The sequence below is a fragment of the Rosa rugosa genome, chromosome 7 (genome assembly GCF_958449725.1).
Source record: "Rosa rugosa chromosome 7, drRosRugo1.1, whole genome shotgun sequence".
Classification (NCBI taxonomy): domain Eukaryota; kingdom Viridiplantae; phylum Streptophyta; class Magnoliopsida; order Rosales; family Rosaceae; genus Rosa; species Rosa rugosa.
Genome location: NC_084826.1, coordinates 8,360,610 through 8,383,622, shown reverse-complemented (window position 1 = coordinate 8,383,622; position 23,013 = coordinate 8,360,610). Strand labels below are relative to the sequence as shown.

The following is a 23,013-nucleotide window of genomic DNA, read 5'->3' as shown; positions in this document are numbered from 1 at the left end:
TTTTTTTCAGTTCTTTTATCTGTTTTTTATTTCGTTTTTATCTCTTTTTAATAGAGGTCGATCCCAGCAGCAGATCGACCTCTATCCCAGCAGCCGTGATCTTGCGCGCGTCCTCCAGCCCCACCTTCGCTGTTCAGACTCGCCCAGCGCATCGCCCATCCCCGTCCGGCCTCCTTCACATCCTTGCAGCAGCACCACAGCAACAACGCGCACACGCCCAGCCTTCGATCCCGTCACCGATCACCTGCTGCTGCATCGCCCACACCTGTGACCAGACCTCCCTCCACTTGATCTGCCCTGCACGCCGGAGCACGCACGCAGCAGTCTCTGCCCAGAAGGAACAAGAACCAGAAGCACGAAGAGGACGTGAAGAAGAGAGAAAAAAAAAAGGGCGGGTTGACCCGGTCCAGAAAATAGGACTGACTCGGCCCAAAGAAAAGGTCCGTTGAAAAAAAGAAAAGAAAAAAAGAAGGGAATCCCAGGCCGAAAAAAAAGAGATAAAAACGAAGGAAAAAAAAAAATAACAGAAAAAAAAAATTATTAAAAAAAAAAACTGAGGGCAAAATGGACATTTTGGTGTCAAAAATTGACGTCGTGTACTGATAGTGGGTCGAGTTTCAGATTTCGTGTACCGAAATGTTTGGTTTGGAACTTTATGTATAATAATTATTAGTGGCTTTTACTTGGTGTACTGTTTGCCAAATTTTCCCTTTTGATAATGTCAATTGTGAATTCTTGAAGTTGATTTGTTTTTTTTTTTTTTTTTTTTTTTTTCGAAAGGGGTTTGGAACCCAGCCAAGCTGGGAGGCTCATTCCCACGCCTGACTTATTATATTAATATTAGGGTTGGGCATAGAGGGGGACATAAAACTTTGACCTCTAGCACCAGTACATAAATCCTCATAGAGTACATCCTGGATAATCACAGGAGACCCATCTAACCAAACATCATCTATATAATTAAGACTAGCAAGATGAGCCAATCTATTGTGGCATGATATTTATAGGAATTTACAACTCTTTTAAGTTTTGATTTTCACAGAATTTTTGACGCAATTTCTACTTTTCTAGTCATCAATTCTAAATTTTTCCTGAATGAGTGGATGATTTCGAGTCTCAAAATAAGTATGCAAAAGCTCAGAAATACCTGTTGAAATACGCTAAATTTCGAGCCACATCAATTTTTTCATCATTTCTTATATATCCGGTCAACAAACAGTCACAATAACGTTAAATTTTTTCTTTTTCCCACAATTTATATTAAACAAAATCAATAACATCAAAAGACCATATATACTACTACACTATAACTTCCTCAATCCTTAATATATGAACCCAATCTTTTACAGATAATACGGCAGAAAAGCATAATTGGGGTCAGTATTATTAAGTATAATTAGGACAGTTCATACCTTTCGGAGAGGGATGATTAAAGCCTCTTTAATCAAGTAAGGATTGTACGCAGGTCTAAAGTGATTGCTTCAGCCCCATAAGAAAAAGTTAAAAAAAGAAAGAGTTACTTTGATTAATCTTGTATTAAACATCTAACCTTTCCCGAATTCTCACACTAATTTCAACTTTAGATTATCCAAAACAAAGTACTTTTTTTTCTTCCTCCTCTTTGCTGGATCTAAAACAGTAAAACCTGTCCTTTTTTTAAAAAAATATTTTATTTATTTATTTTTTTTATCTGAAACCTGTCCTTAGAATATCACAATTTTACAGAATCTGGGTTCTTTATGAAATCACACAAAATCTTATGGACCATTTGGGATATAATACCTACCTCTTAGGATGTACCATATCCATGTGGAATCCCAGAGCCTACATAACCCCAAAGGGAATGGGATACAACCCGTGTCCTATATTTCAAACCTGCCTTAAAAATTAGGGTAGTAGGTAAATTGATTAATTGGTCCTCCCAGGTTACATTGACAACCATGCCTAAGTAGGTTTGCTTTTGTTTAATCGGATCCCAAAATAGTCTCATTAAAATCCACTTCCCCTATATAATTCAATTTGTTTGTGGTTGCTTTTCTCTCTTTGTGTTTCAGAATCCGATGCAAAAATTCTGGGTTTTCTTCGGAAGTGGGGCTGGAAAGGAGGTGTGTCGCCAGTCTTGAAATCTAAGTCATGCTTTCACATGTTCTTTTGGTACACTACTAGGTACATAGATGCGTGATCAAAGATTCAAAGGTGTACTACAATGGAAGATACTAGTATGTGTAGGAGTTTCTTGGATGCTGTCATTGGTCTGAGACTTAAGTACCTCAATAAGGAACAATTGAGATTAATGTGAATGATTGGGTTTAGTAAATATAACGGTTTAAGGAACAATTTGATTACGACGAAGACTGGCTATTGCAATAGTTAATAGAAATAATTATCTTTGATTATAGTCTTGGCTTTACATTGAGTTCACAACGAGTCTTTTGGATAGTGGCACACTTTGTGCATAATTCATGACTGCATGCTTATATGTGCAAGGTGTTTTCATCTATCTAGGGCCCAAAAACTTTATTCTGTTTCTCATGCCTAAGATATCTGTTATAGGTTTAGATTTGATGTATCAATGACTATTGGTTGTTCTCCATTGTTTGATCTTCACAAACAATATATATATTTTTAAAAGAAAGTTGGTTAATTATAAACTAGAATAAAAATGGTTAAGCCTTTATATCATCACTTTATTATTGTGTATTTGTTTTGAGTAATGCTTAAAAGAAACACAGAGAGAAAATACGAGCCACAAGACACTATAATTTCTCAAGAATTTTTACATGTATGAATATCCAATAGACAACCATGCTGAAATTACATACAGCATCAATTCGAATGATGTTGCAAGCTTAAAATTTTTCATCTAAAATTATTTTCTGTCATTCAAAATGTATATATAAGACGAAAAGACTTTTCATTCCAAACACAAACAAAATCCAAAACTCTTTTTTAAAGCAAGTACGTACTTATTTATTTCTTGGAAACCATGAATAATAATTTTGGACTATTAGGAACAAAAATTCAAAAGACAAATAATAATTACTACCCAAAACTGAAATTGACTAACACAGAATTTCTCGCCAAACCCTCTTTGTCTTCTGGTAATTCCAAATCCACATGTTGGGATTACTATAATGGATCATAATCCTTCACATAATGAAAATATCAAATTATTTTCTATAAAAAAAAAAAAAAAGGGAATTAGGAAACAATTTAAAAAAAAAACAACATTAGGGTCTCTCTGTTTGCAGCTTTAAGGCGTGGGGGGTGGAATTCCGGGCCCACACTCCTCTGAGAAAGGCCAAAAGAGAGAGAGAGAGAAGGTTAAAAAACAGTACCCTGCGGGCCCCACCAGTAAAAACCCCACCAAACCCGTGCCCCGCTTAACACTCGACCACCGTAAAACCCTCAATTATTATCACCACCTCCTCCACTCCACCTCTCGGCTCGGCTCGGCTCAGCTTTTTTCCCTCGAAAACCGTACCCCCACCCGCTCAATCCTGCGCGTGCCCCCCACTCCCCATTCAAAATTTTCCCCTTCAACCTCTGCACAGTGCGCAGGTGAGAGACTAAAGCCGCTTTTGAAAGTTCAAACCAAAATCGCGGCTCAATCCAAAAACCCTCAAACCCTTCTCTCTCTCTCTCTCTCTCTTTCTATTTCAATTGAATCCTCTGTCTTTTTCATACCCAATCTTTGTTTGTTTGTTTCTTCATCTCTCTGACCCCTTTCCCTCGTTTCCCGCAATCATACTCCCAGAAGCTACTGAACCTTCAGAGAATCGAAACCAGAGACAACCCATCTCATCAAAACTCAATCTCCCATTTCTCACCTGAGAGATTTTTTTCAATCTTGGGTCTCCCTCTATACCCTCCAGTAATGGACTCCTCTTCCCCAATCCCTCTCCAGCAGACCCCTCTCGCCTCCCCAAAACCCTCCAAGAAAAGCTTCGTCACCTCTCTCATGGAGGTCGCCACCCTCCGAACCCCTTCCTTCAAGGAAGACACCTACTTCGTCTCCGGTCTCAAGTCCTCCGAGAAGAAGGCGCTCCAGGAGCTCAAGGACAAGCTCATTGCCTCCGACTCCTCCGACGGCGCCATGTGGGGCGTCAAATTGCTCGCCGGAGACGACAAGGCCGACGTCATCCTCCTCAAGTTTCTCCGGGCGCGGGATTTCCGGGTTGCTGACGCTTTCAACATGATAGTCAAGTGCCTGGAGTGGAGGAAGGAGTTCGGAGCGGACGGGGTTGCCGAGGAGGACCTGGGATTTAAGGAGCTCGAAGGTGTTGTTGCTTACATGCACGGATTTGATAGGTGCGGACACCCTGTGTGTTATAATGCCTATGGAGTCTTCAAGGACAAGGACATGTATGAGAGGATTTTCGGGGACGAGGAGAAGCTCAAGAAGTTTTTGAGGTGGAGAGTTCAGGTCCTCGAGAAGGGTATCAACGTCTTGCATTTTAAGCCGGGAGGGATCAACTCCATCATCCAAGTCACTGATCTCAAGGACATGCCCAAAAGGGAGCTCAGGGTTGCTTCAAATCAGATCCTTTCGCTGTTTCAGGACAACTACCCAGAAATGGTGGCCAGAAAGGTACTTAACTCTTGGTTAATTCTCATCTGGGTAGTTAATTATGTTGTGGGATTGTGATTTTTGAGATGATTCTGATGTGGGTTTTTTTTTTTGTTTTGTTTTGTTTTGGGGTTCAGATTTTCATCAATGTACCCTGGTACTTCAGTGTTCTGTATTCAATGTTCAGTCCGTTTCTGACCCAAAGAACTAAGAGCAAGTTTGTGATATCCAAGGAAGGAAATGTTGCAGAGACACTCTACAAGTGAGTCGTTTTACATACCAGAAAAAGAGTTCTTCACTCTGTTGTGTACTAGTTTTCTAATTTGAAAAACTGATCTTACTGCGAGTTAATTAATTGAGAATCTTTTACTGGGTTGGTTGTTGTTACCTTCCTCTTGTTTAAAGGGGTTAGAGATTCCCAACTGGGTCTTGATTCACTTGCTATGTTTTCCATTTTTGTTTTAGAGGTTTATTCATTTTCTTGATTTTTTAAACACTGCAGCCCTGCTACTCTGTCCTTGCTATTTTAAGTCGATTTTCCACTTACCAGATATAGGTCCTGCTATTCTGAAACAGGTTTATTAGGCCTGAGGATGTTCCAGTTCAGTATGGTGGACTGAGTCGACCCAGTGATTTGCAAAATGGTCCTCCCAAACCGGCTTCGGAATTCACTGTCAAAGGAGGAGAGAAAGTTAACATTCAGATCGAGGGGATTGAGGTTCATTAACCCTTTCATTCTATTGGCATACCATTGTCTTTCGAATCCCTAATTTTGAGCTTTTGAATTCGAGTTATAACTAGGTTGGTTAATTCCTCTTACTTTTGTGTTTGATTAGGCTGGTGCAACAATTACATGGGACATAGTTGTTGGAGGGTGGGACTTGGAGTACAGTGCTGAGTTTGTACCAAGTTCACAAGGAAGCTACATTGTTGCCGTGGAGAAGCCGAGAAAAGTCGCACCATCTGAAGAAGCAATCCACAACTCCTTCACTCCAAAAGAAGCCGGAAAAATGGTATTCTCAGTGGACAACTCTGCTTCCCGGCGAAAAAAGGTCGCGGCGTACCGCTACATTGTCCGGAAATCTGCCTCCGTCTAGCTAAGCTTAACTCCAGTTATGATATAATTAGTAGTGTAAGGCTTGTTGTATTTTGGTTTCAGATGTCCTTTTTGAGGTTATGAACCTTGTTTTAGTCCTAATACTCTAATACTAGTGTAATGTATAAGATGATGGTTTTTATCTTGTGGAAAGCATGGTAACTCTGGTTACCCAAGTCTAAAATACTGTTTATCAACATGAGAGAGAGGGACATTGTAACGTCTTGGTCACTTGGTATTGAAGGAGGAGCTTTTGCTTTTGTTTTTGGGCAGTGGTTCTTTGATATAAAAGAAAGCTTGGTCTGGTGACCTGGGTGGTCACATAAAATAGTGAATGGAGCTTGAAAGGGATTTTCTGGTTACTTGTCACAGTCTGTTTGATTTTCAAGGGTGTGTGGGTGTTGGGTATAACAAAAGGTTGCAGAAGATGGGGGATGGGATGAATCATGAAAGATATTTGATCAGACTCAGAGTCAGGACTGGGTTTTGGAAGTATTGTGATTGTGAGAATAAAGAGTTGTTTGGGCGGGTATAGCGAGTCCTATGGAGCGGGTTTGGTCACGGGTCTTGCAAGTGTAGGGTAGAGTGGCAACCTTTTAGGGTTGCTTAGCAAAATGTCCAAAAGACTTTTGACCAGAAACACAAGACTTGAGGCACCAGCTGAATCTACAAGACTTCTTGCGATGTGTAAACAAAGTAACAAACTGTTCACGTACAGATTCTTAATCAAAACTAGATCCATACTATGGTGCTTTGAAATGTTGAAAATTTTGAGGTATATATATGTAGCAGTTTTTTTTTTTTTGACTTTGTCAAGGGGAATTCCATTATTCCAAGGCTTCCTAGGCTCAAGATAAACTCTTTCGGCGCATGTGAAATGCTCCAACTGTGCATTGTAGCACAGTGCCTGACCACTTTGACAGCTTCGGGGTTCGAAGCTAGGTTGGGGAGCACACCTAACTAGGCAAAAACCACTAGGCCACTTGCGGTAGTAGTTTGTACCATTTTACTCTCTTTTTTATTTATTTATTTTATTTATTTTTTATGAGATTTTGCAAGGGTGTGGGTGTGTGTTATGAAACAATTGGAGATTCATTAAGAATGCATGGAAGTTGCAATAAAGTCCTACGCTTAGTGCACTGGTGCAGGTTGACCAATGCCTCCATCAAAGATTGGGCTAGCATAGCAATTGGAAGTACGTAGCAAAGTCATTCAGATCAAACCCAAGATTCTATATATGGAGTCATAGAGAACGTTATATTAAAACGAGGATCTCATCTCGGCGTATAAGCGAATCATCATAATTGTTCATATATTAAGTTCTCATTTAAGGATCATTTTGACAACGAATTATCCAAATTGAAAATATTTAGTCATTTGATTACTACTTTCGTTTCAGTTTTATATGCTAGACTTTATTTGTTTTAAACCATACAACTAATAGATGACCAAGCAATCTCCGATTATGTTTGGTTGGTGCAACAATTACATGGAACATAGTTGTGATAGGGACATAGGGTGGAGACTTGGAGTACAGTGCTGAGTTTGTACCTACCACAGAAGGAAGCTACATCGTTGCACTACTGGAGAAGCCAAGAGAGATTGTACCATCTGAATAAGCAATCTACATTCTACAGCCCCTTTAATCCAAAATTGGCAAATGGTTTTCTCGGTGGAAAATTCAAAATTCTCTTCTAGGAGAAAAATGGTTGCTGCACATCGCTATATTGTTCGAAAATCCGCCTGTCTCTAGCTAAGTGTAACTTCAACTATGATATTTGGGTAGTGTAAGGTTTGTTTTTGTGTTTTGGTTTCTTGCTACTGTCCTTCAGGAGTTCAGGGAGACTTAATGAATAAGCTTGACTTCAACTATGATATATTGGTAGTGTAAGGTTTGTTTTTGTGTTTTGGTTTCTTGCTACTGTCCTTCAGGAGTTCAGGGAGGCTTAATGAATAAGCTTGACTTCAACTATGATATATTGGTAGTGTAAGGTTTGTTTTTGAGTTTTGGCGTCTACGGGCTTGAGGGTGGCTTAATGAATGGTTGTGAACCTTGTTTTAGTCTAATACTAGTAATGTATGTAATGTATAAGAATGGTGGTTTTTAAGATTCTTATTGAACTTGGAAATTAAACAAAGTAGTTACACAATCATAGTATTTATTTTCTCCTTGTTGAAAGACATCTCAAGTTCGAAGCCACCTTGATGAAATAGATGAATGTAAAACCAAATAAGCAACGAAACAAAAGAAGAGGCATGTCTAGTAATCACATTATATTGCATAGTCATCCCAGTTAGTAACCGCCCGTTGAATCCATAACGGTTGTCCTCCTGGATGAGTAATAGGTTTGTCTAACAGTTCCTCCATCTTTTCATCTTCCATATTAAAAATGAAAGCAAGGTCAAAGTTTCCATCTATAAGTGATTGCCACCATTCTTTGAACCAATTACCGTAACTTCGACATCTAACCCCGAAGTATATGCAATTAATCAATAGGGCGAATAATAATGAAACCCTAAATCCCACGGGTTAAAACAAAACAAATCCAAATCAAACTAGAAAACCTAAAATGCTGAAAAATAGTAAATTGCAATTTTGAGGTCCGAAACCATCCCGAAAGCCCACACGTCGTGGCAAAGTGACGAGTTTTGTTTTTAGCGCCGTTTCCTTCTCAAAAAGGTATAGCAATCAAGATTCTGACACCGAACGCCAAGTTTGCAGCAACCCGAATTTTCCTTTTTCAATCTTTGATCCTTGTCGCCATCCGTTCTACATCGATTGCCCATAATATGTATTAGCACAAGTCTATCTCCATATCTCCTTCACGTCTCTATCCCTAACAATTATCTCTAGTATAATTATCTCTTATCTCTTAAAGAGTTTCATCATAAGTATAATTGCACAAACTGACTATTACACAGTCTTTCACATTAATTGAATACATGAGAAAGTTTCCAAGCCATTCACAATTTTACAATATGTATGTTTATATGTATAGGGCTCAATGTATGACACTCTTCCCTTTCTTTTGTAGAATTTGGATTCTCAAATCTCAAATATTTAAGCAATGATAGGCGATAGGGGACCTCAATGAGGCCTGAAGTTTATGGCCTCAAATCCTAAGTGTTACAATTTTGAAGAGAAAAATTGAGGGAAAAAAAAAAAACCAAACATTTCTTTTAGAAGAAAGCTAAAATAGTTTAGAGCTATTAGATATTTTTTCAAATAAGATGATCTTTTTCTAATAAATTACATAGTATGATTTGGCAAATAAGTGATACACACACACAACATGATATGACACTTAAAATTAAGGCCACAAATCTTAAGCCTTATTGAGACCCACAATCATTTTCATTGGAACAAATTAACTAGCTTTTATGACGATTAGTTTTCAAAATTTTCGTCATGCATGCCTCACGCATTCTTAATTATCTTTGGACTTGACTTGGTCGACTACCTCAGGCCATCTTGGGTCACCCTTGCAAATCTCATGGAGACAAAAAGAGAAGGTACTGATCACTGACGTGGGGTTTGAAAATTGGGTCTTCAAGTGCACCCGCTAAAAATGCATTAGGCCTGTGAACTATCAACTATGTACAGGATATAATTTCTAGAAAGAACAGATGCGTATTAATTTAGATAAGCTTGTGTGTATACAATTTTCCGACATGATGGGATATTTTCTCTACTTCTAGTTTAATTTACTACTGTCTGATAGAATTTAAAGAGATCAAAATAGAGAAGTGGAGAGACGAAGATGGTATCCTAGCTACCATCGATTAGTAAGAGCATTTCATGAAAGGTCTTATGTGATGCAAACAAAAAGATTACTAATAATAACAGGTAGAAATTAAGTACTTAAATCCGAAGAATTAACATTACTGTAAAACATATGTCTGATAACTCGCATTAGATTGAAAACAATCTGACCTACAAGCTTGGTGGCTGTGGTTGTAACCATAGAGTTTCTCCTTCCCCTAAACCTAAATCCGTAGGTGCTAAAAGTTGCTCCACCTTCTCATCTTCCATATTAAAAATAAAAACACTCGCGTTCCCGTTTAAAAGTAGCTCCGCCTTTTCGTATTCCATATTAACATCATCCACGTTTATTTCAGGAAGAGAGTTGAGCAACACCCAGTCAAGCCATTCAATGGTGAAGTATATGCAATTGGGTTTGCATCCAAAGTAATACTCCGAGGCTTCAATAGAGTATGAAGAATTTTTACATCCCAAAAAGAGAGTTTTATTCCCCAAGTTCTTAACCTCCAAATTCGACCACTCCCACTCTTCAGTTTTATCAAACGGCACTTCGAATACCCTTAACTTAATGGTTTTAATTGATGAACTCTTTGCAAAGGTGTGCAAAACCACCAACAAGACTCCTGCTGATTCTACTATGTAGATTCTTTGACGACTACCCCCGTATATAGGTTCCATTGGTATCCCCTTTGATAGAAGAATGCTCGTTTTTGGTTGCTCAAGGTCTTGGATATCACAAATCAAGATGTTGCCTTCGATGTCCACCGCGTAAAGCTGCCCATTGTAGTAAGCTAAATCCATTAATAGGTACCAGGATACGTGCGTCCATTTATCATCTCCTAATCTGCAAAATCCCCAACCATTGCCGATGACCATCTCATAACTTACCACGACAATCCAATCCGATGATGAGAAGGGGCACGATGATAAGACAAACTTGCTAATCATACGGTCATAGTGAAGAAACCGCGGCAACTTTACCTCTCCAACACTAGCTTTAAGCATGTTAATATCCGGCAGCTTGATTCGGGCATGGTGATCAAAAGGGTTCAACAAACTAACCTTGAAATCTTCAGATATACTCATCAACCATCCTAGGGAAGAATAATAACAACAACGCTGCTTCTTATAATTCATATATATCTCTGGCCGACCTTTTAAGTGGACAAGTTTGCGGATATTGGCTTCAGTACTACTTTCGTCCCACCCTGAGACCATAAGGAGAGGAGATGGACCTGTGAAGTTATCTTTGGTGGCGGCGGATCTCCATGGTTTACAAACTGCACCAAAAGCATGGAAATCTTTCAAGAAGACTATCTGTTTGGCAATACAGATAACAAGGTCTTGATGAAGACCCGACCAATCAGCCATCCCCGTAGGAATCTAATAAACTACCGAATTATAATAATATAAGAATCAAGTGAAAAGAAAAGAAGAAGAGGTATATAGAATTATACATATATAGGCTAATATTCTTTGTTTCCTTGTAATATTAGGATTCCTTCAAGTGAACGGAAAGGCTTGTCACATTCAAATATGACCCAACTTTTTGCTCTTAGTGTATGGATTATTATGGACTCGTATAGTAAACCAACAATTTAGTTAGTAATCGGACAATGTTGATGATATTCTAGTTCAATCCTATTACATGAAGGATATAGTTTTTTTTCCACTAGCATTAATGATATCACAAAAACCCTAACAGTACATGAAATACGTAATTAGGCTATGGGAGGTGCATTGTTCCTTTGCTATTAAAAAGAGACTTGGCCCCTGCTCTAGCAACTACAAGCACTAGGGAGAAGTACCAAGGCCATATATCTAAACCAGGTTAGTCATGAGTCCTAAAATCATAATGTTCTCATAATTTGGTCATCATCGTGGCTCCTTATGATGGGTTAGTTCCATTAATTTATGACTGACCACATTTGTCATCTTTTCCGAGGTTGCAGAATTCCAATAACTGCGGCTATGCAATTTCATGTGGAAAAAGGATATCCAAATTGTAGAGACCAAATTGACAATTTCAGAATGGGATGAACCATAAGAAAGGGCTGTTCAATTCACCCTCTTTCTGTCTCTCTCATTACCATAAAAAAAATAAAAAATAAAAAATACTCACCCTCTTTCTATACCCTGCAATCTCTCACCCGAGCTCCATCCAACCCAGGTTCTTTCATCACTGAATAAGAAAACCTGGTGAAATAATTTTCAGCGGATCATCATATATATAGCAAGTTGATTTTGTCAGATGCTACTTGTTTTAAAACAACATTGAGCAAGAGGACTTCAAATTAAACATGTTTACAATCAGTAGAAGGGTAATAGCTTGCAGAACAACGCTTGGAGCAAGTGGAATTTAACAGTTGAGTCTATGATATGCGACTTGTATCAAAACAACGGTGAAAAAAATCCAAATGAAACATGTCTATCAGTAAATCTTATAAAAGGGCTATCTGCTGAATCGCTACACATCATCCATAATTGGAATTGAAGCTCTAAAAGCCAGTCGGCTAATATCTTCCCTTTGCTTACCCTCGCAGATAAGTCTTATGATCCCGTTCCAGAATGTAGTCCGCTTCAGTTGAAGAACTTCTTCTATCCCACAGATGTCACCAACCACAATCATTGGCAAAGTACTCAATCGGTAAACCATTTCTTCAATCTCCTCTTCCTGATTGAATACATCTCTCGCAGCTTGATCTATGTAAGCCGAACGACGTTGAACAAGAGCAGCATTCACAACAGGCCTACCAGCAAGGGCATGGTAGCGCCGCTCCTGAACAATAAGGCGTGCCCTCTTATATCTCAGATTTTCCCTGGCCTGAATTAGCCTAGGAAGAAGTGTTTCGTCCATGTTGTCCATAGAGGCCTGCAACTAGTGTAAGGCACTCAAAATCAAGCCAAAAACAGAGAAAGAATGAAGAACAAAAAAGAAGCCAGGCATGTAATGTAAAGACATCCAAAAAAATAAAAAAATACAGATATCGTGTATCGCATTGTTTCCTTTTATCTGCCAAATGTGATTTCAAACCTCACCAAATAAAATGCATACACACCTGACAATTCCAATTAACAGATAAGTATCAATCTCTGTGGTACACTTAATGCTATATATATCATCGATCACAAAGTTCTGAGAGCCTAAAAGCAATTCGTTGGTCATGATATTCAATCTACTCGAGCAATTACACAAAAGCATCATATCCCCTATATATAAACAATGAAAAACCTCATTCCCCAATCTTCTCATGCAGATTTTGAGTTAAAATCTATAATCTTAGTATAAGAACCTAGCTAGAAACCCCAAAATAAGGGTTAAACCCTAGAATTAAGCCCCAATCCATCCAGCACAATGTCCACTGTGAGCTTGAAACTAACAAACAGTATAACTTAAAAAGCTAGCCTCATACTTAACCCTCGAAAACTGCATTTAACAAAATCAAAACCCCTAATTCCACTAAAGCATATATATATATGCCAGATACTAGAGCAAAATGTAAATCCGAATCAATTCCAAACATGGAATAGAAATAAATCTATACACAGAAACATGAAAGAGAAAGGATGTATATCTATATATATAGTGAGAATGTAGAAACAGAAATACCTCCAATAGAAGCCGACGATCGAGTAAAATGAAGCTCTAAAACCCTACTCAACGACCAAGAAGGAAATGCTTCTGCCTCGAAGAGAAGGGGAGAGAGAGAGAGTGTGTCCGACGGTGCTCCGGTTTGATCTTATTGCCGATTTATGGAGAAAGGCTCTGCATTTCGAGAGCTTTGAGGGAGGGAGGGAGATGAAATTAATGGGCTCGCCAATTTGTTGAAATGAAATACCCACTTAAACGGGTTCAGACAATAAGAGAGAGACTTCAACGGGCAGAGATGTGAGCCTGCCCGGGCTCAACCGCCTTGAGTTTTTGAAAGGGACATCTAGCACGTGTGGTCTATTGGGGCAATTTTTGGAGGGAAATCTCTCACGTGGGAATTTTTGATACACACAGAAGTAGGACTTTCCATGTAATTTAATTAGGAAAAAATTTAATAATTTATTAATTTATCGATGTAATAATAATCCCATTAAATTTTTTTTTTTTTTAGTCCTCTGTTTGGTCTCACATTACCCCGTTGGTGACAGGAAATTTCTTCTTTTGGTCTTGCTCTACCTTTTTGTATATTTGAATTTTAGATAACCACGACCTTTTGAGCATAATAATAAGGAATGTCATTGACATATCGAGAGACTACACAATTGTCTTGGCAGCGCCAAAAGTTTCTACATGATGAAGATACGATTGTCCAGACTGCTACCCTGCCACAATGTGGTTTAGAAATGAAGTATGATTAATAGATACCGGTATCAATATGATACACAAACATGATTTTGCGGTATGCATGGTTAGTACATATATATATATATATATATAGACGTAGGCTCATGATTCAGTATCCATTATTCACATTGCGCTTCCAAGTAACTAGCTAGTAAGAGAAATATGTACAACATCCCCTAACCAATTCTAATTCAGAGCCCCTTTTCTTTAATATTTGGCAGGTAGCTGAATTGCACTATAGAGAAGGTGCTGGTAGACATCAAAGCAAACATATATGGAAATGTTCTAAACAGCTGGATTGATTCTTTAAACCCAGATTGCAAATCATGCATTCTGTTAAGACCATATTTTTGGTCTTCAAATTAAGATAGACTGTTGACAGGGCAATAGGAATATCTCATTGAGAACCGATTAATGAGCTTCAACCTCTTCAAAATCCTTCGATGTTTTCCGCCAAGTCAAATCGTTACTATATCGAGGAACATTCAAAATGGAATTTACTCTTGTAGAACCATCGAGATCACTCAACCCATCTTTTGAGTCTTTTGAGATTTTGCTATTTACAACAGACATTTCGGTGCCTCCTTCATCGGTTGGAACATTCGATTTAGTGCTGTAATAAGAAACAAGCGCCGGATCATTTACTCTTCCCCGGCTCCCGTGAGACATTGAGTGAGATAAAGAAGGTTGGTCTTTCAGGAACAAGCATATAACTGAGCAGTCATCCATTTTAGATTCTGGATATTTTCTTTTCCATGCTCTAACAGCTCGCTTGACTAACAACTTCGCTGCTGTAGATCGCTTCTTTGCAGAAGCAACTATCTTTACCACATTAGCGTTTGACAAAGCATCCCAAACCTGCAGAAAGCACCGTGTCACATTATTTAGTGAACAAATTTAATGACTCTAGCAGCTCATGTTCACAACTCCACTTTATCATTTTTGACTACCAAGTAACCTGGTCATGAAGTAACAAAGTTTTTGTTCCTACCCCATCAGTTGCCAAGACCACAAATTCATCATCGCTTGTGATGTTTTTGTAGCAAACTTCAGGAATGGAGATAAGGCCATAATCTTTGAGGCAGAAATCTCCAAAGGCCCGTGCCATTGCTAGACCAGGGCAGTCTTCATCCGGCATCCATAATCTGTACACTTCCGGTTCTTCATCCAATGCAAAAATTCTGCCGTTGCACTTTTTAATTCTATCTGCTTCACCTGAGTAAGTCAATAGCAAAAGAAAGAATGAAGATGATGCCAATTATACCTAATAATAACTTGGTCACTTGCTCATGCTTCAGAAAGATGTTAGAGCAGAATTATACTCACTTGGAGTATCCGGTTTTAAATCAACTGTGAGTTGGACAGGAACGATTTGATTATCCTCTCCCCTAGTGCCAAGAACTGCACGAGAATCCCCCAAGTTCGCAATTACCAAGTGATCACCCTGAAAATCCACACATTATAAATTCAAAAAGGAATGCTTTTTGTTTCAATTGTTTTTCTTGTAATGCAAATTTGAGTGGCAAATTGTGTTATACCTGTTTAACTACATTTACAGCTGTTGAACCACTGCAGAAGCTATCGATGGTTGAATCGAGGCTAAGCTCTTCGTCCATATCCTTGAATGATTTAACAAAACTGGCCTCCCATGAAGAAAGAGACAAATCTTGACTGCCTTTACTTATGGGGTTTGTGTTATTTTCTTGATTGAAGAAACTTGAAGCAGCATTAGCATTGTCGAAAATGCCAGTGTTAAGCTGGTAAATTTTGACAACTTGGGAGAGCTTTGAAGGTAAATTGTCACGTACATATCGCGCTATCTTATGACCATCAGGGCCATGGCCATCAAACACACCACAGAAGTACATGTCCTTCTCAGCAAAATCCTAATGAAAATGGAGGTTAAACATTAAATTCATGGATTTGTTAATCGAAGAAAATGATAGCATAGGGGTATAACGGGTTCCTAGGCTGAAGGTGGCTCATCAGTATTGAAGTTATATGAAGAATTTCATGGATAATAGCAAATGAACTGGTTAAAGAAACTAGAAAATGTTAAAAGAACAAATGTAGCAAAAAATAATATATATGAGATCATTAATCACCAAAAAGGAAAAATCCAACCAAAAGCAAAAAAAAAGTGAGCACAAATGGATGCTAAACAGAAATGGAAAACTACTAAAATCAATCTAAGATAAAAATTGACAAAGAGGAGCTTCATGTAGAACAAATTATCAAAATTCAATTACCTCCCAAACTGTCATAGCATCTTGATTGATCCCCTTTTTTCCTTGCTGGGTGTACATTGAAATGTACCTAGAAGAGCCTTGCATTCTTATCCGGGCTCCATTGTCCCCATACTTTATATTGTTATCATCATCACCCTCATATTCAGTACTATCCTTACAATAACGATCATCCTCTATGTTATTCCCATAATACAAGGCATCTTTGGTGCAGCAACCTCCCATATCTATCGAAATAGGTTAGGTCGGAGGTTCGATTCTTTTACAATGTGACCCCAACCAATATCCAAACAAGCTGGAGAAATGCTAGAAAATGAAGCTTAATTTCTCTGACCCCCAAAAGGCAAGAAATGTTGTAGGAAGAGGCAAATTAAGGGGATCAAATGCGGGCTATAAATATGGAGCCAAGAATTAGCATCAATCAATAAAAAAGAACAAGAATGAATAAAGAATAATCAATCACGATTTTCTGTGTTTTGGTTGAGGATCAAGAGCATGACAGAAAAAATGAAAATTTGGGAAGGAAAAGTTGCATGCTCCTCCCCGTTTGGAGATTGTGGGTTTTTTCTTAGAATTTCGACGTGCTCATCTCAACCCATGTTTAAGTCAAAGAGCTGGTTGCAACAAACCCTTGTTCTTGTTAGGAAATGGGTTAGATAATCCTAATTTTACTTATATCTACATATGAATCCTATATTTAAAGTGCACCACATGAATTTGTGCCATACGGACATGTATCTTAATATCTTATGTGAAAAAAGTGACATGTTAAAGATTGATATTGTTTAAGTAAAAAAAGGAATTGCGGAGAGAATTGTGTTGTATTATTGATAATAGGAGCCCTTTATATAGAGAGTTTACAGAGTACATAAAATGTACGTACTAGAATCCGAACATAACTAGGAAATCTACTTTCTCCTATTACAACTCTACGACTAAAACCCTAGTTTGAAGAGGCACACATGATGTTGACTTCCTTCAACACTCCCCCTTGTGCCGCTCAAACTTGGTGATGACGCTTTGATCGTTGCCTCACTAAAAACCTTGCCAGGTAACAAAAATCTTGTGGGACAAAAATAACCCTGGTCGAAGGACAAAAAGAGCACAACACGTCCTTCACTCTTCAAGATCGAACATGTAGACATCATACCTCCCCCTGATGTCAATATCTCCCCCTAATTGCAAAAATCATGGGTGTTCAGATAACTTTCTTAATCCGATGCTCTTCACATGTTTCTCGAATGTGGATTTAGGTAACGACTTAGTAAATAAGTCCGCTACATTATCCTCTGATCGGATTTGATTCACTTCAATATTTAGAAGTGCTTGTTGTTGCTGATTGTAAAAGAACTTAGGTGATATATGCTTGGTGTTGTTGCCCTTGATGAAACCTAATTTCATTTGCTCAATACAAGCTGCATTATCTTCATAAATGCATGTAGGTTCATCTGTGGTAGACTTCAAACCACAAGTTCCTCGAATGTGTCTAACTACAGACCTTAGCCATATGCATTCTCGCACGACTTCATGTAGAGCAATAATCTCTGCATGATTTGAGGAAGTAGCAACAAGGGTCTGCTTTGTAGACCTCCAAGATATCGCTGTGCTTCCCATGGTAAAGACATAACCCGTTTGGGAGCGACCTTTGTGAGAGTCAGAGAGATACCATGCATCAGCAAAACCAGTCAAGACATTGTTGTCATTTTGATGGAGGAGAGGAGGAGGACGTCGGCCACCATGGACGGCGTTACCGGCGTCAACATCATGGAAAGTAGCATTTTGCCTTGTGGGGTCCGATCCCACACTTCAGTTATTTCTTTTCTTTTTGTAGGGATAAAATAAGCCCATATCAATCGTACATCTCAAGTATCGAAAGATTGTCTTTATACCAATCCAATGGCGGAGTGTTGGCGTAGAGCTCTGTCGAGCTAACAAGTTCACTGCGAATGAGATATCCGGTCTTGTGCATTGAGCTAAGTACAATAATGCGCCTATTGCATTTAGATAGGGCACTTCAGCCTCTAATAAGTCTTCGTCCTCATCCCTTGGACGAAACGGGTCTTTTCCGGGCTCAAGACTACGACCGATCATGGGAGCACTCACAGACTTTGCTTTATCTTCATTAAAGCGCCTTAGTAATTTTTGAGTATATGCTGACTGATGGATCATAATCCCATCACTACGGTGCTCGAGTTCTAATCCGAGACAAAACCGTGTTTTCCCAAGATCTTTCATCTCAAATTCAGATTTCAAGTATTTAGTAGTTTCCTTTAACTCATCTAGAGTTCCAATTAGGTTCATGTCATCGACATAAACTGCAACAATTGCAAATCCGGAACTTGTCCTTTTTATAAACACACATGGGCATATTTCATTGTTGACATATCCCTTCCCAATCAAGTAGTCACTTAGACGGTTATACCACATCTATCTGGATTGTTTCAATCCATATAGTGAGCATCTCAATCTTATTGAAAACTCGCTCCGTGGTTTAGAGCCACTTAATTTGGGTAATTGAAGTCCATTTGGAACCTTCATATATATCTCTGAATCTAGATCCCCATAGAGATATGCTGTAACCACATCCATAAGCTGCATGTCAAGTTTTTCAGAAACTACCAAACTGACAAGGTAGCGGAACGTTATAACGTCCATTACGGGAGAATATGTCTCCTCGTAGTCGATTCTAGGGCGTTGTGAGAAACCTTGCACCACAAGGCGGGGTTTGTATCTAACAACCTCATTTTTCTCATTACGCTTTCTAACAAAGACCCATTTATATATGGCCAACAGGCTTTATACTTGGGGGTGTCAGCGTTATAGGCTCAAATACCTGTCTCTTTGTTAGTGAATCCAATTCAACCTGGATCGCATCTTTCCATTTAGGCCAATCTGCTCTTCGTTGACATTCTTCAACGGAACGAGGTTCGATATCATCGTGTTCTATAATTCCTTGAGCAATAGAATATGCAAACACATAATCAAGGATAATAGAATCTCGATTCAACGTCTCATGTACACTAGTGTAATTCATGGAGATCTCCCTATTCCCTGGAATTGGTTCTAACATTGGAGCATCCCCCAATGATGTCTCTTGGACATAACCATAATCCGGAATATCTTCATGAGACGGGTTATTTATGTCGATGATTAATGGATCTTTTTGTGCCAAACTCGCTTTCTTTCTTGGGCGAGAATCCATCGAACCTTTGGGCCTCCCACGTTTCCTTGCTGGGAGCTCGGCCTGAGCCACATTGCCATCACCATTAGTGGTGGCGGCGCCATGTCCATGATTTTTAGGGACATCAATCCTTGCAGGCACGTTTGCAGCAGGTATATGTGATCTTGTCACTTTAGCGATATCAGAAAACGCATCAGGCATAGAATCTGCTATGTTCTGAAGATCGAGAATTCTCCGCACTTCAATTTCGGACTGTACGGTTCGGGGATCAAGATGAGACAAAGTGGGGACAGACCACGACAATTCCTGTCGTTCCTGTTGAACATTATTGTTCTTATCTCCCCCTAACGACGGGAAGACTGTCTCATCAAAATGACAATCCGCAAATCTAGCGGTAAATAGATCGCCTGTCAAGGGTTCTAAGTAGTGGATAATGGTTAGAGAGTCATATCCAACATAAATGCCTAATCGTCTTTAAGGACCCATTTTGGTACGCTGTGGCAGCGCAATTGGCACATAAACTGCACACCCAAATATGCGTAAGTGTGAGACATCAGGCTCATATCCAATAACCATCTGGGACGTAGAAAAGGGTTGAGTGGCAGTAGGCCTCAGACGAATGAGTATAGTTGCATGCAATATTGCATAGCCCCAAGTAGAAACAGGGAGATTGGTGCGCATAACCAATGCTCGAGCGACCATTTGAAGTATTTTAATGGCAGCTTCTGCGAGACCATTTTGGGTGTAAACATGAGGAACAGGGTGTTCAACCTTAATCCCAATGAACATGCAATAGTCATCAAACGTTTTTGATGTAAACTCTCCAGCATTGTCAAGACGAATTGACTTAATGGGATGATCAGGGTGGTGAGCCCTTAATTTAATGATTTGTGCTAGGAGTTTAGCAAATGCAGCATTTCTTGTGGACAAGAGCATGACATGTGACCAGCGTGTCGATGCATCAACCAACACCATAAAATATCTAAATGGTCCGCAAGTTGGTTGAATAGGTCCACAAATATCACATTGGATTCTTTGCAAGAATGGAATATTTTCCTTAGTGTCCTTTGCATAGGATGATCTCGATCCTAATTTTGCTAAAGAGCAGGCTTTGCAAAATGAAAGATGGGCTTTAGAAGCAACTAGGGAAGAATCCGGTTGAGCCACGAAGTCACAATTGACTTTAGAAGTATAAAAAGGAACCAGGGAGGCATTGGTAGCGTCAGTACCACTTTTGGGCCGCAGGGGGTAGGCAGCGCCAGCCCTACCTTGGACCGAATTTCGGTTCTGACTTCTTTTCGTTTTGAAAAATGGATGTCCGTGTGAAGTCTTTAATATACAGATCATCATATCACGACCTGGATGTCCCAAACGGTCATGCCAAAGCCTATATGTGTCAGAATCCCATAAGTCATCTCTCATGACATGGTTGGATTCAATAATTCGAATAGTGGTTGCATACAACCCATTAGAGCGACATATATATAAGTCTCTCTAATACTCGTTTATGTCCGTAGTCATTAGAGGTGATGCAAAGGAACTCTTGTCCATTCTCACAATGTGTTTCCACATGAAAACCATTGACTCTTATATCTTTAAAACTCAATAGGGTTCTTCCAGCCCTAGGAGCATATAAAGCTTCAGTGACATTAATACTTGTGCCATTTGGCAACATAAATTAAGCTGGTCCTCGACCATGAATTAATTGTGATGGTCCAGCCATCGTAGTCACTGAAGATCGACTAGGCGTCATCCATAGAAATAGTTGCCTATGTCGCAATATAGTATGTGTGGTGCCACTATCAACAAGGCATTCCAACTCTCCAGGAAACATACTGAAAAATAATAAAGTTCGGAATTAAAACATGTCAATGACATCGAATAATAATACGATACTTTATTACAAATAGCCAATGATTACATCAAAGGTCCCAAAAGTCTAATCCAAAATAAAGAAAATCAAACTTAGACAAATTGTAGTCACTCAAGCCGTTTGGTAACTCCAATCAAATATGACCAGGAAAGTAGAGAGAGATGTTGGTGGAGCGATGCTCTCTTAAGTGCCACTAATCTCAATTACTTTCCTAGACATCATATTTCATTGGGTGCGCTACATGAGAAAGAGTCAATACAATTGTCATTTATTGACTTAGGCATATTGCCATTACAAAATTCTTGGAAAATAAAAGGACTATTCTAATCAAAGTCTGCGGCATCCTTGTGCACTGCATCTCCAGCTTTGAAGTCCTCTATGGTGAGATTGACATCTTCACCTTCTTCTTCTTCTGCAAGGTATACTTCTTGCTCCCTCAGGTCCCTGTATGCCCTGTATCTTGCAGCTAGTTGCTCGCTTTCCTTGCATTGCTTGAACCAATGCTCACTTGATCCACATCAATGACACACATCATTGTGGTTGCCTCCCTTCAATTGAGGTGCACGTTGTGGGCGTTCCCTAGGAGGGTTGGCGCCACCACCACGGCCAGGGATACCACGACCACCTCTCCCACATGTGGCATTGCCACCACGTGTATCCGCACCAAACTTGCGGTTTCCTTCCTTGTTAGGGCGGTTATATGAACCCATACGTCCCTCATTTCCCTTATTAGGGTTCCGCTCCTTGCGCCCTCCTTTGGGTGCATTATAATTCGCCTCATGAACGCTCTTAGTTCCAATGGGTCTTGAATTATAATTCCTCACGAGTATGTTGTCATGTTTCTCAGCTATAGATATAACATTGATAAGCTGATGAAACCTTGTGATCTGTCCAGCATTGACCTCGGTACGATATTGCTTTGATACCACAATGGCTGAAACAGGGAAGGTGGAGAGAGTTTTCTCAATTAGCTCTTGCTCTGTGACAGGTTGTCCACAAAATCTCAACATGGATTGTAGGCGAAGAGCTTCTGAATTATATTCAGCAACAAACTTGAAGTCAGCGAAGAGCAGATTGTTCCATTGAACCTTCGAGTCAGGGAGGAAGGAATCTTGGATATTGCCAAAGCGCTCTTCTAGCGCTACCCATAGCTCTCTTGCATCTTTGATCGACATGTACTCCAATCTGAGTGCTTTGTCCATATGACGTCGCATCAATATGACTGCTTGAGCATGCTTTGTAGGTGTTCGTGTGAACACGAGATCCGGGTTAGGTTCCTGGATTATGGGTAATATTCCCTTTGAAGTGAGGTGGTTCTCAACATCGGTTCCCCAGCTATGGTAATCCGAGCCTGTTGAGTCAAGCATGGGAAAGTCAAGTCTAGGTTCATTCGACATCTTGAAAATAAGAAGAGAAGATATATTAGTTTCAGAGCTAAACTTCCACGAAAACTAAAATAATAAGATTTCCGAGCTATGCTACCAAGAAATCAATTTCCAAGAATATTTGGATTAGACCAAACAATGATGTTTTAATATGGTCACAACTTGATGCTTGCGGACGCTCTTAGTCTGAATATTATGAACACTCTTAGTTCATTGATTACGAACGCTCTTAGTTCGTTGATTATGAACACTGTTAGTTCATTGGTTACAGACGCTCTTAGTTCGTTAAGCGTGAATCCCCACAATTCCGCTTATTAAATACTCGAAACCATGTTCATATATTTCAAAATTCTGCAGCAAATAAATGAATTTAAAAGACAAGAAAACAGCAACTTTAATCACAAAAGCTTACTTGATGATTCAGGGCTTGAGAACACGCGCGTGTTGGAGCAGGCGTGTTAGGGCAGCAACAGCAACAATTAGCAGCAGCAGCAGTCTCAACGCAGGGCAGCAGCAACGCGGAGCAGCAGCAGGCAGGCAGTAGCACGCGGGGTGGCAGCAGG

The 23,013-nt window shown here is 39.4% G+C and overlaps 3 protein-coding genes across 3 annotated transcripts; 1 reads left to right on the top strand and 2 right to left on the bottom strand.

Moving 5' to 3' along the window:
- Positions 1 to 3,618: 3,618 nt before the first annotated feature.
- On the top strand, positions 3,619 to 5,932 carry LOC133722484 (patellin-6). Its single transcript, XM_062149372.1, has 4 exons — positions 3,619 to 4,591; positions 4,708 to 4,832; positions 5,147 to 5,288; positions 5,407 to 5,932. Exons 1-4 carry the CDS (start codon positions 3,878 to 3,880, stop codon positions 5,665 to 5,667), a joined length of 1,242 nt encoding a protein of 413 aa, XP_062005356.1. The 5' UTR covers positions 3,619 to 3,877; the 3' UTR covers positions 5,668 to 5,932.
- A 3,668-nt stretch (positions 5,933 to 9,600) lies between these two features.
- On the bottom strand, positions 9,601 to 10,800 carry LOC133722763 (F-box protein At2g26160-like). The gene has a single exon (XM_062149636.1). The coding sequence runs from the start codon at positions 10,798 to 10,800 to the stop codon at positions 9,601 to 9,603; it is 1,200 nt and encodes a 399-aa protein (XP_062005620.1).
- A 3,012-nt stretch (positions 10,801 to 13,812) lies between these two features.
- LOC133722015 (probable protein phosphatase 2C 65) lies at positions 13,813 to 16,637 on the bottom strand. The gene is made up of 5 exons (XM_062148801.1): positions 16,015 to 16,637; positions 15,304 to 15,651; positions 15,092 to 15,209; positions 14,757 to 14,980; positions 13,813 to 14,623 (listed from the first exon to the last, which is right to left on the bottom strand). The coding sequence occupies exons 1-5, from the start codon at positions 16,234 to 16,236 to the stop codon at positions 14,177 to 14,179; spliced, it is 1,359 nt and encodes a 452-aa protein (XP_062004785.1). The 5' UTR covers positions 16,237 to 16,637; the 3' UTR covers positions 13,813 to 14,176.
- Positions 16,638 to 23,013: the final 6,376 nt, after the last annotated feature.